Source organism: Rhea americana, unplaced genomic scaffold (genome assembly GCF_003343005.1).
Source record: "Rhea americana isolate MKP2758 unplaced genomic scaffold, rheAme1 scaffold_9, whole genome shotgun sequence".
NCBI classification, from domain to species: Eukaryota; Metazoa; Chordata; class Aves; order Rheiformes; family Rheidae; genus Rhea; species Rhea americana.
This window is the reverse complement of record NW_028187088.1, coordinates 4,418,435-4,434,501: the sequence shown is the minus strand read 5'-3', so window position 1 is coordinate 4,434,501 and position 16,067 is coordinate 4,418,435. Positions and strand designations below refer to the sequence as shown.

At 36.3% G+C, this 16,067-nt stretch overlaps 1 protein-coding gene across 6 annotated transcripts in view; it reads right to left on the bottom strand.

Annotated features, from left to right (window-relative positions):
* Positions 1–16,067, bottom strand: part of EPS8 (EGFR pathway substrate 8, signaling adaptor) — a 139,168-nt gene that overhangs the window by 45,512 nt on the left and 77,589 nt on the right. For 5 of the 6 annotated variants that reach the window (XM_085324170.1, XM_085324176.1, XM_085324172.1 and 2 more), the window contains 3 exons: positions 12,156–12,246; positions 11,268–11,341; positions 1,416–1,483 (listed from right to left, as the gene is read on the bottom strand). In XM_085324170.1, the coding sequence (XP_085180296.1) occupies positions 1,416–1,483; positions 11,268–11,341; positions 12,156–12,217 (204 nt within the window). In that variant the 5' untranslated portion in view covers positions 12,218–12,246. Of the gene's footprint in view, positions 1–1,415; positions 1,484–11,267; positions 11,342–12,155; positions 12,247–13,482; positions 13,566–16,067 lie in introns of those variants that run through there. The other variant, XM_085324175.1, reaches the window with a different exon arrangement.

Here is a 16,067-nt window from a genome sequence, read left to right as displayed (position 1 = left end):
CTACTTTTGCTCACCATCAACTTGGAATGGTCTCCAGAGGCAATTAATGGTCTAGAAGTTAAACATCACCTTACAAGCATCACCTCAACTAGTCYCCCTGCCATTATGATTTTGATAATTTCTCCTTCAAACATGTTAACCATGCAGGACAATCCATAAACTATTTCACTTTTATTCAGGCAAAAAAAATCAGTTTCATATTTTTATTTAAGACCTAGATACACTTCTCTAAGCTGAAAAAAATTTAATATATGCCTGCACATCTATCTTCTAAGTAACTTGAAATAAAAAGCATTGAGAGTGCTTTCTTTTATTAAAGGATAACAGCACACATCAGTAATGACAGACAAGAGAATATATAGATGCTACATATGATCAAAGTATTTAAAAAAGTAAAGAGAAGATCAAAGTATTTAAAAAAGTAAAGAGAAGCAAACTATATGGACTGTTCACACAGGAATGTTTACACTTCAAATACAAGTACGATTTTTTATGGTAGCAGAGTACTAAAACCATGACGTAGAAATGAAAGATAGGTAAAGACACAGATAATCAAAAGCCACACAAGTAATTAATTTGCAAGTTGATCATAAACAGCTGAAATTAAGGCTCTTCTGCACATGATTTAACAATTTATATCTAAATTTAAAACTCAGCAAAAAGAACCTGTAAATTTATGGCATTTGCAAGAGTCAGCTTAACCCACGACAGTGGTACTTAGCTTGACAGCAGCAGGAGAAAGGCATATAAGAATGCCTCAGCACTGCATCCAGAAGTGCTTAACAGACTACACACAGGCACCCAGGCTTACTTTGCTGGATAGTTTAAATATATCTACTTCTAGATAGAATATGACAGCAATATGCAGTAATTCTGCAAAGCAGCTTAAGTCATATACTTTGCATTTCACACAGGAGAAGAATCTGTGCAGGCAAGATGCATTTAACAGCTAGCAGACTCTGCCTAAGGTTTTGGGGGGTTAACACTCAGCTCTTTCCTAAGCATTCTGGCACCTCTGATGATTAAAACTGGGCGAAATGTTCATTTTAAATATCATCCAGTGTGCCTCATTAACAGCATAGAGCTTTTCAGCTCTGCCTCAGCCTTAGAGCAAGGCTGCTTCAAAGAGAGGGCAGCATAACGTGCTAGGTTGCGATCCCACTGAGAAGTTCTGTCCCTTTGCCAAACTGTGCACGTCTCTGCTTATTTACCACTACACGAAAACTTCTGCTCACTATGGCATCGCTATAGAATTTGATACATTTCAGTGTAATCTGTTCTGAAGTGACCTCAGGCTGGCAGGATATTTTGGAAGACTTATATGCCTTCAAGCCTATGTAGCCTCAAAAATCGCATAGGCAAAAATCCATGCATACAACTGAAAGGTCTGATTGGTATATTGCCCCTCCTCTCACCTCCACATGATAGTGTGACGTTTCAGATATGCTGCTGGCGCTGTCCCGTGCATAATTCTTTCTTTGTTCTAAAGAGGAGATGAGGAGAGGGGAAAAAAAAAAAAGAATAATTATTCATCAAACTTTCTATGATGTTGCATTTGGATATTTCTCCATGACACATAAGATCAGTTGTGTATATACATATACATGGATGAACTGCTGTTAATTTCTGCATTCTAAAAAAAAAAAACCTTCATTGCCAACACGTTCAGCACAAAGATAATACTTTACATTAACAATATGAGAAGAGAGTCAGTAGGTACAAATAATAGCTRGCATCTCTTCAGTGAGTCAGGGCACAGGAAGGCAGCAGCACACTCATTGAAAATACTTCATTGCGAAGCCTGATTATTAAAATCACTGGCTTGCCACTTTGGTAGGAGTATAAAAACTAGTATCAGGCTTATTGTGTTTGTATGAATGCACTTTAAAAGCAAAAGTACTCACAGTTATGCATGTAATCCTCCTGTTAAACACTGAAAGCAATAAAACCGCACAGAAAACAAACCTGATGCATCCTTTATTTCCTCCTGATGTATTTAATTTAAGGAATTACTGATATATAAATATGCAGGGAAAGAATGAAGGGTAAAGAAACCAAATGCTGTAGTAGAGAAATACATGCTCAATATCTCTAAACAGAAACACTTTCAGCCGAACAATACACAATGCTGCAAAATCAGAAACATCATTTGCCTTTTACTTTATACAATAGATTAATATCAAATCAAGAGGGGAGGAAAGGAAAAAATCCAAGCTGAGAACACAAAATCCCTACAACATAAATAACGATTTTAAATGAATACTAAAATAAGATTTTCAACCTCAGTTGAGACATATTTGAATGTGACATTTGGCGTCCCCTTCTCCCTTGCCCCCAGAATCACTGAAGTGCCCAATCTGAAAACACCAGGAGTTTTGCCTTAGCAAGAAAGCAACAAGATGTGACCGAGAAAAGTCCAAGGAAATTCTACAGTAGGTTTTCTCAATTTCATGAAATATCTTCATTTCTATTTTTCAAKAGCTTTTTTATATTATTTGGAAGGAAAGTATCTGGCACATATACAACATACATGAATTGTAGAAATATTTGAYGCCTTTGAGAATCACACCTCGCGTTTCTTTACTTCTCGGCACGCTTCCTAAAAGACAATACAGTTCCTGAAATCCCTTCACGGCTTGAAGCCCACCACCAAGACAACTACACACCACTCAGAGGAGAGAGACATCTTGCCACCTAGCAGCAGCACTCAGCTTGCCTTAGCGAGGTATGTCCCTCAGCCAACAAAAAACCACCATGGGTTAGCATAATTTTGCAGTAGATACATGAACATATTAAAACAGATGCCTTAATTTTATTATCCATTATTTAGAAATCCCAGGGTAGAGGATCCAGCTGTAACTAATATTTCTGCTTTTGCAGCATATTACTTACAATATTTTGGTTGATTTTTATTTTTTTTTAAACGCAATACACACACACATGCACACACATGCACACCCTCAACAAAACAGTCAATGAAGTAGTACTATTTGACTTGCTACCTGTCTTTTTTTGTTTGGATGATGATCTGAAGAAGTAAACTCCATCTGTTCCTAACAAAACAAGGGAATTAAAAAGCAATATCTAGTTTAACCAAATATGATTATTTGCACCTCCCAGGGGAACAGTTGATGGACTTCTGGTATGGACTGTAAATGAATAATTAAATGCTGTCCAGTAAGAAAAAAAATATGCTTTTTAAAAAGAAAGCCATATTTCCATTAACTGAATGCATGACATACTGATTTTTGATTATTAATCTTTTTTGGTTTTGTAAGTGAACAAGAGTAGTGTTTTTATGATACCAAAGTAAACTAGGATAAGATATTTTACATCCATTGTAAGGCTTATAAATCCCACAAGTAACAGTTGGAGATGTTTTTTGATAAAACAAGAAATACTGACATATTTAGAGGTTACCAAAGAATTAAGAAGCAAAGAGTAACTTTTGCAAGAGATCCCATGTTCATATTCACATAAAATTCTGTCCCAAATTAGGACGGAATATCCAGAAACATTCATTGCAATGATCAACACATCCTCTTCCACAGAGCAGCATAGCACTCACAGGAGGTAAGACGATGGTTTTCAACAGGCTGTGTCTTGGAGAGAACAACAGTGTTCATATAAGAAATAGAGTTCTATGAACAACAACAAAAAGTTGTGATTGCCTAGACTTGACACCCAAGGAGAATCCTCCAATTTCTGTATCTTTAATAACAACAGAAAAATAACAAGAACTTCATAAAAGCTGTCAATGAGTAAAAATCCACAAGCGCCTATGTTTATTAGCAAACAGGTATGATCACCACTCCARCAGCTGCTGATATTGGCTTTGGTGGCAACTCCTTTTTACCTTTTTTTTTGGACAGATTTATGCAGATGGAATATTTATTAGAACATATCAGAAATTGAGTTACMATTTGTTATCTTACAAGTTCTTCTATTAAAAACACTGTGTAATGTATATCATTCAGGGAGGCCTGGAGAATCCTATTTTTTGGAGTCCAAGAAAGTGATGTGATCTAAACTCTACAGTGAAGAATGGAAGCTAAAACGGGAAGAGTTCAAAGGCTTGTGGCAGCACAACATATCCCACTGGGAATTCTATCACTAAATATAGATTAGAATTCTGAGATTTTTTACATGGATTTGTGTAGTATCTTTTCTGATTATTTATAAAACCATTAACTGAAAACATTGGTTGTGCTGAAAGTTTTCCATCCTTGAGCAAATTTGTATTTTAAAAAGAATCACTAGCACACCAGTTTCAGGAATCAGATGCATCTCCAGTGTAAAGTGTGGTGTGGGAGGAAGGAATGGAAAGGAAAAATATGCTACTGTTGGTAATAAAAAAAAGGAGGGCGGTGGAGAGGGCAGACCTCACACACTGCTCAGGGCTGCAACTTTCGTGTGGTTTTGGAGATGAGCCAGAAAGTACCTACAGCAGTGGTGAATGTTGCCAACACCGCTKCAATGGAGAGGAAGGCAGATACTACAGGTAACCTCTCTGTCTTGAAATTATTCATCCTTCAGAAATACCACATCTAGTAAATACATAGGATTGTGTTAGAAGACACTAAAGTTAAATTTTGAATCACAGTCTACAGCAAATATGACCTAGAGRAATCTGTACAGAATAAAATGTCAAGTAAACTCAAAAGGCAGAGGAATAAGGTCAAAAGCAGCACAGCATTTCACTCATCAATCCTGACCCTAAGATATACTAGCTACTAAACTTTCCAAATGAGTACACACATTGACTCACAGAATTTACTACCATTGCTTCTTTCTGATGTGRACTGAGGCTACTACTATGCACGTTTTTGTGAACTTATTCAACTTAMCAGTAATCAGGAATGGACCACGTTTCTGATTTCAAAAGGCTGTGAAAGGGGTACTGATTTTATACCGATTTTGGAAGCAGTCAAACATCAGAGAAAACAGAAAATAAAAAGTTTTAACCAAACACTTGAAGACAAGCAAAAGTTACATAAGATTACAAATGGAAGGACTCAACATTTTATCCTTGCCTCACTCCACTAAAAACTTGGTACTCTTCCAATTACTTCTGTGAGGGAGTATTTCTTACACTGGGATGGCAAATTTGGAAACGTAATGACTTCAGTTCCACAAAAAACATCAGACTTCCACAAGGTCCCTTAAGTCAGAGCTATGACCAGAACCCAACAGTGACAAAAGGACTGAAAATCTGAAATCTGATGACAATCCATGAAGAGATGGCTCACTTACAAGCTGTTTTAAGAGTCCTAGAGTAATGGCATAAACGATAACCACACATCACTAAGTAAAATACTTTGTTTACTACTGGATATTTATGGTTTGCATTGGAGTGATGGCTGATACCCCTTTAAGAACGTATGCAGCAGGCAGAGAAGCTGAATCTGAGACGGAGAGCAAAGTGCGGGAGATGTTACYAGCACATCCAGGAGAAAAGGTCAAAACTTGATTTAAAAACAAGTCTCATTATCAGAGGAGCAAACACTATCACTTACAGAGCACCTTGTCAATCAATATTTTCCCTGATGACTATGTGGAATCAGCTAGCCGAGAAGGTGTGATRCTTGGAAGTCTATTGCCAGTTTTATTCATTTGTGTATCAAACAATACAAGAATGGCTTCTTTGGAYGGCTTCTTTTAATGAACTCGTTTACCTAGTCTATGATCTGCTGATTATTTCTTGGATTTTATCACACTACAGTTCTTGCTCTGAATAAGGTATTTGAACAACAGAAAAACGCACATACAATTTCACTGTTAGCACCTYACCACAACCAAGAGAGTTTAAAAACACAACTCATGAAACACCTGGTCTTCTGTGATGTGGTCTGGGGATAACTGTAGTAACACCTTTCAATCCTGTGCCTAATAATACCCTAAAATTTAGCGTGCACCACTAACTCGCTATGCCAAGAGATTTGAGCTGCTCCAGCATGTGTCACTCCCTGGCAAAGACCCAGTGCAGCCCCAGTTCCCAGCACCAGCTGGTGCCACGTGTCTCCCCGGAAGCGGTGTTGCAGAAGGCAGATGGAGAAGCTAGCGCTACAACAACAGGTGAGAGTATGAGCCAAAACCCATTTCAGACACAAAGATCAGGAATTAAATAGTGAAATGAATCCCACAAGAATATGGACAGGGCCTCTCTCCTTCAAGTTGAGTGAGAGATCTATCATGTAAGTAGGAAACATTTTGTTTCAGGCAGGAAAGGAGTGAAAACAAAGAGATGGTTTGAGACAGGAAGAAAGGCAGCTGCAAGCAAGTTTTTGCAGCTCAGATAACTGCAGTAGTAGTGATGACTCCAGTCTAGATTTAATAAAAAATTGTCCATAACACCGAAAGAACTTCCACCTCCTTTCCTAATGGCACTGTGGCCAACCTTCTGCCCCAAGACCAAAGGATACTCATGAATCACCTTATCAAACTAAGAATTTGGACTCAACAGTTGAACTTCATGCCATGACATATTTATATATTTTTCTTTAAATTTTCACTATGCTTGGAAAAAAAAAACACATTCAAGATTGATTTGATGACTTAGAAGCCCAGATCCCATTTTCACTTGTTGATGTGGGTGGATAGGTGATTTAATCCAATTGACATTCAAAAGTCTTCCAGAAAAGGAGGCCTGTCATCGACAGTTTGCTGCTATCATTACACAGTGTCTTGACACATTTTATCAAAACTAATAGCATAGTCATTTTACTTGAACTGTAAAATTTTATATATGTATAAATAAAATATATATAATCCAATATATAATCAGTGCATAATCCAATACACAAGTCTTCTATTAATTACTAATATGAAATATTTGTTTTTAATGCATTTAAAAAATTCTGATATCATTTAATGCTTCCCACTTCTCTTGTGACAGCGCACACAAAAATTCCAAAACATTACAAAAGAAGAAACATTGCAGACAGATGCAGCAGAATGGTAACACGGCTGCTGAAAATAAAACATAATTGCCTTGCTTTTCAGAAAGCTTTCTCTCTCTGTGTCTGTCTGTCTTCCTTTCCTCCAGTTCATACATTTGGTGACACCGACAGCCTACTTATTTTATGCATACAAACCACAGCAAAAGCAGGAAAGCGTGAAAACTCCACTCAAAAAGCTGTGCCAGTATATCTTTACTCTGAGCTCCAGCATAATTGAGTCTTCTACTTCATTCAGTTCTTGGCAATTGCAGCTACAGTTTTGCGATGCATCTACTAACACTGGACGTGAACCAAGATCAACTCAYTTTACAAGAGCTACCCTGCAGTAGTTACATGGTAAGTAGTTTCAATTAGTACCTGAATTCAATTAAGCAGTTTAGATGTAAAAGGCTGTTTACCACTGCATACTTCAATTTTAGCCGCTTGCCTCTACCTTTTACTGATAGATGAATATTCCGTGATCTGTTTGATATGAAAATGCTCTGTGATGTATTGTTTTAAAAACCCATAAAGAACACAAATAAGACATTTTTACTGATACTAGCACACTYTTCAAAACATATGCTCTTGAAAAACTATTATTAGAATAATACAAAATGAAAAGAATTASAAAAGTGAAATGCATGTCAGTCTCATGAACAAGTAATCTGCTAAAAAGACTTTTTAGCAAGATGCCTCTTGCTGGTTTCTGTTACCACCTACTATTTCTGTCAACACATGTAATCAGCTTGTCAAGCGAACCTGTACAGGATGCAGAAATCCCTGTTAAAAACTATCACWTTAGAATTTTGCTCAGTTACAGTTCCTGCCTTTAATACTATGTTAAGTGTTTTTTGGTTTTTGTTTTGTTTTTTTTTTCTTTTTAGTATACCACTAAAAACGGTAAGTCTAAACTCAGAATGGTTCATTTTCAACATCAGTTTTAAAAAACAAGTTTGGAAGAGTTTTTACTTCTGTCTTTGCAGAAATTTCTTAAAGTAGCTCTTTACACTACTCTAGTAGAGTGCCTTCAGCCACCAAACCGTATCAGCCTTTTCACAGCACTCCACTTCTGAGCGGATCAAAGCCAGAAGACCTTCAACCTGCTTCACAGACTTTCAGTCTCATGGATCTCAAAGCAGTTCAAAAGCCAATAATAAACACAAAMAATACAGCGAAGTTCTCATATTCTAACAGAGAAGATGAACCAATACTGCCAAATCCAGAGCCTATACAGTGTCCCTGCAAGAGTAAATTGTATCTTGCAAAACAGCAAAACATCTTGCTATCACTGCCCTAACCCCAAACCAACCATTACAGCAGCACCACTCACAACAGGAAGRGAGACTAGTTTTTATTAGCAACACTGCAATTAGTAGCCACTGATCTTTGACAGAGTTTTCTGGTTTATTAACCTGCAGTAGAGCGGGTAGATAGCCAAAGGGCAAGCAGGCTAGACTGAGGCATGAGGGAGTCTGCAGAGAACAGATGTTTTCACTGCAAACCTCATTCTTCCATTCCTCTCAGTTTTACTGACATCCAAAAAAGCATTTGACAACATATACAGATTTACACCACAGAACATCTCTCTCCGCCTTATATCCACTTAAATTTCCATTACCGGCCTGGCAGTCTGCAATATGTGTTCACAGCGGAGGTGGGTGACAAGGGAACAGTTCAATTTGGCTGGCAAGGAACATAATTACATTCTGCCCCCACTGTGATTTGGCCGTAAGCTAGAGAATATAGTATATAGCCAAGACAAATAGTGGCATCTGTAGTTGGCTAGTACAAAGTTTAGGCATTTTTAAGTAATATTACATCTGATACAGAGAGAAAAAGCCTGTTCAGAATGGCAGGCCAAACAGGGCTCCAAAAACGTTACGTCAGATCTAAGCTGCTTGCAAACCATGTGCCAAGCATCAATAATATTGCTGTAAATTCCTTTTCTGTTAATAGAAGATCAAGTTAGAGGTTGGGCAGGGGAACATAGGTCATGACCAGGGTTTCTCCTTCTAGTCATTAAGCTATTACTATTAATAGAATCAATCTATTATCATTAAGAGCAGGTAACCATTCACACAACACGTTCACTTACGCTCACTCAGTTACCAGACTGGAACAACAGCTGGCAGGCCAACACAAGACAAATTAAGCTGAAAATGGTCTCCATAGTGTTTACTAAACTTGATCTGGAAACGGAATTTAAATTCAAGAAGGTTCTTCTGAAGGGAGAACTATTCCCATGGGGAACTAAAGAACATAACTACGTGCCTGTCACCAGGTTGCATGGCAATGAACCAGTAGACACAGAGAGGGCGATCCTCTGAGTWACATTTAAACTTCTGAATCATTAGCTCAGCAAAACAGAACAAAGAGTTGCTTCCTTCAGTTACACCAATACTGCACAGATAATATTACAAAATTGCACAGGAACTAGTTTTCTTTAATTATTAATGTAGAAAGTATTTACACTTCTTGTCCTGTATTGTTAATGATGGAAAAATTTTTAGATTTAGGAGAAAACTATAAATTCCTGCATCACTAACAGGATAGGATTGAATTTCAACAATAAGGAGCATTGCAAGCAACATAATGAATTACACCCCTAAACAGTTTCCAAAGCTATTTTTTTTCCAAAACTATACAGTTTCCAAAACTTCTTTTTTTTTTTAGAAGCTGGAATGCTCTGATTTTATACTTACGAAGAAATAGTAAAGAATCAGAGTTGGTAAAACCAACCACTCTGGTTATATCTTTAAAGTCAAATAGCAAAACTGATTTCAGATCATGCATACACTACCACGAACACATGTTTATCCATATGACTAACTGGGACTGATTGAAAGAAATACTTAAACGTATCTTAACTCGGTGTTCAATACCTTACTTCACACGTAAGAAACAAAGGTGTATGCTCAGAGAAGGGCCTTACCCTCACCATCTAAGCTGGCCAGCATGGCCCATGCTCCCACATTAGCATGGGTGGGCATTTAGGCTCACACTCACTCCAGAAATGCCCAGCAGTCACAATGTGGAACAACTGTCCCTAATATCAGAAATCACTCATGGCTTGCTGGATACTTTTTCCTCATAGTAAATGTCAAAAAGGGGAAAAATACACTGGCTTGCTTTAAAAAAAAAATATAGAAACGTGATTTTTTTGTTGTTCTCACATACTTTGACCATGTACATGCATAACAGAGAATGTGGGATGTATGTGAGAATAGCAGTAGACAGCAGTTGGACATGAGGAGAGCGCTCAAATAAAGTACTTCACTCACAGTAAAACTGAGGTTTCCTCCCTCTATAGATCTAGCAGCAAATATTGAAGCTTGCACTCAATAAAGCCCAAACACATATAATTTCATACTTTCATAAAGTGCAGTAACAATCTACAGTTGGCAATTAACAGCTGTAAAATCAATTTCCTCTTTCTGGAAGGCGCATATTTAGTCACATCCAACTATAAGAGTACTGAAATGTAATATTGCTTTAGAAATCAGGCAGTATACAGATTATTCTGTTTCATTTTAATATTTATAAACTGAAAATAGCTTTTGGAAAATATTTTCTTCTTCTTTCTTCTTGTTACAGAAGGAAGAACCCTAGACACAGAAAGTTGAAATGACTTAAAGTCACTGAACAACACCTATATCTACACTGTACATCTACACCATGTGATCATCTACACTACTGTGTCCTACTCACTAACTCATAATATGAGAGAGACTAAATATTGGCCCTTTGAAACACGTTTCCTCACCGAATCTGTAGAACTTAAGTCCAATAAATAGTAATAACATCTTTTTTCTTCCTCTTAAGAGCTCTGTATTAAGCAGTAATTTTCTAAGTAATAAATAAGTCCAAAATTAAATTTGTGACACTAATGCAAGACATTATTGCCACTTTGGATATCTGTTGCATGGACATTTAAACAGCATCATGAAACCTGCAGTGGAGCTAGGGAGAGACCCCTTGACTGCCTTGTTCTCTAAACTAACTGTCCCTTAGTGACTTTTAACTATGGGATCACTCTTAGTTTTCTGATAAATACTTCATATATTGCTGCCTTAAAAGTTAACAGGTAGAAGCTCTGTACTTAGCACATGGTCAAAACATTTTCTAGGTCATTTATAGCTTTWAAATCATTTTAAATAATTTCATTTTGTTCTTTATTTACAGATATAAATATACATACACATGCACAAACACATATTTTTAGGATTATACATAAAATATTTGCATATAAATTATTTCCACCATGGTTTCATAATGAATACTTAAACAGTTCTAACATAAAAGCTTAGAGACTTTAYGCCTCCTTACCATAAAGAGCTTTTGCACTTGTTCTTGAACTCTGCTCCCTCTCTGCCTGAGCAAATGTTGGTGAGCCATAGCCACTGTAAGAAAACATTTCTGGTTAGCCTGACAATASATGTATTTGCTACACAGACACAAGCATGGAAAAAAACTTGCCAGTAGGTWGGCCTACATATACCTCCAATACTACTGATAGAGATAATAATACCAAATATTTGTTCCACCTTATGAATAYAATAAAGCAGGTTTCACCTGGGCTGAAGGCCCTTCCGAGTGACTCCTCTGTTACATTAACAGAGCACCAGGCACAATGGGAGGGTGATATACAAATAAATGCCATCATAGTATCAATAATCAAAATCACTATCAGGTAAGAACAATAAAGACTAYRCCAAAGACTCCAGCTGTGGTAGGATTTTGTCTTTTTCCTACACACAGAAGTGTTATTTGCTTTGAAAGTTTAAAGCGCTTTTCATTCTAAAAGGAATATCCTTGCCTATGACTAAACAAAAAGGTAATCCAACTTCCTGCTAGCATAACAAGAATGGGCCTCATCTTTGACACATAAAAATGCATTCTTTCAGCGCTGATCTTAAATATCTCAGGCATAAAATGACCTCTGTGAGTAATGTAGTAAGTATGCTATTGCTACAGCAATGCATTGTGTGTGCCAGGTGATTGCATTCAGCAATATAGCTTAACACATTAATACAAAAATCAGATAATAGATGACAGCTTGGTTACATAGTTTGAAAACTGCACATTTTTACAGAAACTGCCTTCGTATTATTCCAGTGCTCTCTTCTAAGTATAGCTCTATCTGAAATGAAATCATAAAGAAGAAAACACAGAGTGGTTTTGTCCTTAAAAGGAAAATCAAAGGCACAGCCTTACTTGATCTGAGGAGAATAACTTCCGTATCCACCAGGAGGGGTGTTTGATATATGTCCATTCATTATTGTCGTCGCTTACTGAAGGAAACGATCTGGGAAAAGAAACAGCAGCGTAAGAAATGAAGTCTCCTAAAAGACAGAGGTTTAACACAGATGTAATACAAATCTAATCAGAAAATTATGGTTCAGATGGAAAAGGAACTGCCCCCAATCGCAATTTGATAGTTCTTGCTTCAAATAATTTAAAATTTAGTGAATTAAGTCATTATTGTTGATAGAACTATCTTTAGGAACAGCTGACTAAACAAAGAACAACATCTACTGCCCAAGCGAACAAGATGTTCCAAATGGCAACTTTAATAATTAAGCAAGCTTTTAATTTAACTGAAATGAAACTCTTGAGAAGAATTTTTGATACATTCCTTCTATAAAACCTACCAGCTGAATCACTAGAAAAAATGTATTGTAACTAAACATGATTATTAGCACAAAGAGAAACTTGTCTAGGTACTGTGGGATGACAAGCTACGTTGAAACATTTTTTTTTTAAAAAAAAAAAAAAAAAAGACAGAATTGCCACCTTAATAATGTGTTAAAACTGACTTTGGGAAATGACTTTCATAAGCCTATAAACAACAACAAATTACCATCCAAAACTACCATAGATAAATAGTATTTCATACATACACATATGAAAAATAATAATTTGAATAATTGTCTATATTTTAGTCATGAAACGGAAAGGAGATTTACTCTACAAAACAGTCAAAAATACATTAGATAATATTTTATATCTAACAAAAGCTGCATTCCCAAAGCAAGCACAACCTGCCTTGCTGTACTAAAGCTATCTTGCAATCAACTTATTCTCTGTATCACTAAGTTGATCTTCTGTCTTTAACTGTTTCTCTTCCTCTTGTTTTACAGAGAGGCAGAGCTGATTCACCTACAGTAAGTATTTTTTTTTTTATTAATCTTTGTATGTTCTGCTCATTTCCTCTTTTACATAAAAACAATTACAATCAAATTCTGTTCTTATCTCTAAAGTTTCTGGTCATTCCCAGAGATGTACAAGCTGGCTTTGGTCTTCTGCACTGAATACAGAGTCATTTTTATACCTTTCTCAAGAACTTCTGACATCTCCCATCTGAGATGAGGTTAGCAAAGCTAACTAAAACTGACCTGAATTATAGGTCAAATACAGTAACGTGGAAGAGTGGTATTTCCTTTAGCGAGCCCGTATCTTTTAGTTTAGTTTAGAATCTCCCTCCACCACACCCCCTTTTAAAACTCTAATTGCTCCTTGCACAACATCTTTACTGACATACCTGTACTTTACTTCCATTTCTCCTGCCCATCCTCAAGAATATATCACATATCCAACTTCGGAGTGTGTCTGACTGCTCTACGCCGCTTTTTATAGGGCGCAGTTCCTAGCAGTTGCCTACAATAAATCACGATCTGGGTTGAGCGCTGCTCAATTCACTGGCATTTACAACCTCTGGGAAGCAACCTGCAACCTTGCCATGACTTGAAYGAACAAACACGTTTGTTTTCTCAGCAGAACTTGCCAGGTCACTGTGCACTCCCCGTTCCGTTTCAGCGGACAACGGATCAGAACCACGCTGGCCGCTCTTCTCTAGGTCAYGCTGCTACTAAGCTCCTCAACTTTGCATATTGGCTATTAATTCTTATCATCTGCAAGCATTGCTTGGTTTTACTACACTACTTAACCATTTGCCTGGTAACTGGCTTCCTAAGAGAGATCAGATTAAAAAACAAACAAACAAACAAACAAAAAAACTTACTCAAATTATGCCTATTGATTTTTCAGTACTTCCCATTTTGTATAATTTCCACATATCACCTATCTAATAATACSATTAGACAGTAATAATACCATTGGTCAGAACCTTTTATCATCTAGATATGTGATTTTTCTCCATAGTCACATTTATAACAAATTCCTCAATTATCAGCTTTAAAGTTAAATCTAGAAAAAAAATCCTCAGTTCCCAGATTTCTAGACTCAAATTGACTTTACTCCTCTGAGATACTAATTTTTACTTTTAATCTGACATAGACTTGGTTTGTTATTTGTACTCAAAATATCTATTTCACCACTTTCATAAAATTAAGTGGAAGCAATGCAATATATTAGCACTGAAAGCTTAAGTCTTTGGAGTTAGCAGATCGGATTGTGAGTTTTAATACAGTAAAAYTGAATTTATACAGCAGGTTTTCACATTAGGGGAAGAAAAAAAAAGTCTTTGCTAAATGGTTGTCCACTGTACAGCGTAACATCTTTAGAGTTTATACTGAAAGTTTTAAAATTCCATTTAGAATGAAGTGATAGGGGAAATCTGAAGTCAGAAATTTGGTGCTTTTTTAATCTTTCAGGAAAGACAAAAAACTTGTTTTCAACTTGTTCTTGTCTGAACAACCACAAAAAAAAAAAAAAAGCTTTATTGGACTTTTAGCTCTTTTTCAAACCAATCACTACATAAATTCTATTTGACAATTTTTAAGTAAAGCCAACAATATTTACTCTCCTTTTGCAAATTTYCATTTTTATGTATAATTTATCAAATATATAAACTATCAAAATGCGTAGTGCTTAGATCATTTTCATCTGTACAGTTTTTGTTGCTTTATTTTTCATCACAAATGCTCTCATCTCTCACACCTTGTACCATAGCAAAGTCAGCTTGTGCACACTGCTAAACCATTGTGATTCAAGAGACTATTAATAAACTCCACTTCCTCTTTAATCTTCCCTTTTACCTTAGCACAGCAGCTTACAATAAAACAAGCTAGTGTCACAGACCAAGATAAACAACCTTCAAAATTAACTATATGATCCCTCTTTAAGCTGACCTAAAATATTAACAGTTTACTTGTGAACATATCCAAGAATGGTCATGTCTTCCTTGGAATCTTAAAATGAAATACAGCCCATATTGACCCATAAATATTTAAAAATAAGAAAACTAAGTAAGKATTATAATTAAAATAGGAAATTCCYGAAAAACAAATACTAAATTCTCTCCCAGCATTTCTGCACCCTAAAAGTATCAGAGACTGGGGGGAGGAGGGGAAATCCACCCATAACTTCCCTGCTGCCATCAGCTTTATTTTTGATGAGGCTCTAATATATTGGTAGTAAGCAGCAATATAAGTGGCAAAGGAACAGCTTTCACAAGATATTTCACATTTCTGAGAAAGATATACTGTAGCTTTTTTTTTTTTTTTTTTTTTTTTTTTTTTTTTTTTTAACTAGTTAAAGTTTAAAGATAATCCCAAGTACGGACAGCATTAGACTTTTATACAATACAATTTTGCTAGTCAAAAATATTTATTAGAGATATGCCCAAATGCTAAAATGCTGGTAGCCTTTTTCATCTTACAGCACAGTGGCTTAATGAAAGCAATACTATGTGTGCAAGAACAAGCTGAGAATTAAGATAAATCAAACGCATTGCCATTCAACTTGCTAGATTACAAATTTGAAGACAAAATTCCTATTTTTTTTAAAAAAAATCCTTTTTATAGACAGAATTTTCTCATTAGAGAAGATGACAGATTCCAAAGATTTTCATTCTTTTGCCACTGATCCTGAATCAGTCAGTCCCTGCCAACAACAGGACACAATACCATACAGAAAAAAAAAGATATAGCTTAATGGTGTGAGTATTTTAGGAGTGATGCTGGGGGAGGGAGGRGGGGAGAAGGGGRAAGGTTAAGGAGGGGAGGATACAGGAGAAGGAAAAGGAAAGCCAAGAATGTCTGGAACAATAATTATCTACTGATTAAGAAAATGTTATTAGTAGCAAGTCATTGTTATCATATGCCCCCAAAGATACAAGAATTCTTCCTCAGCTAGATAGCAGACACAAACTGCRATTCCAGCCTA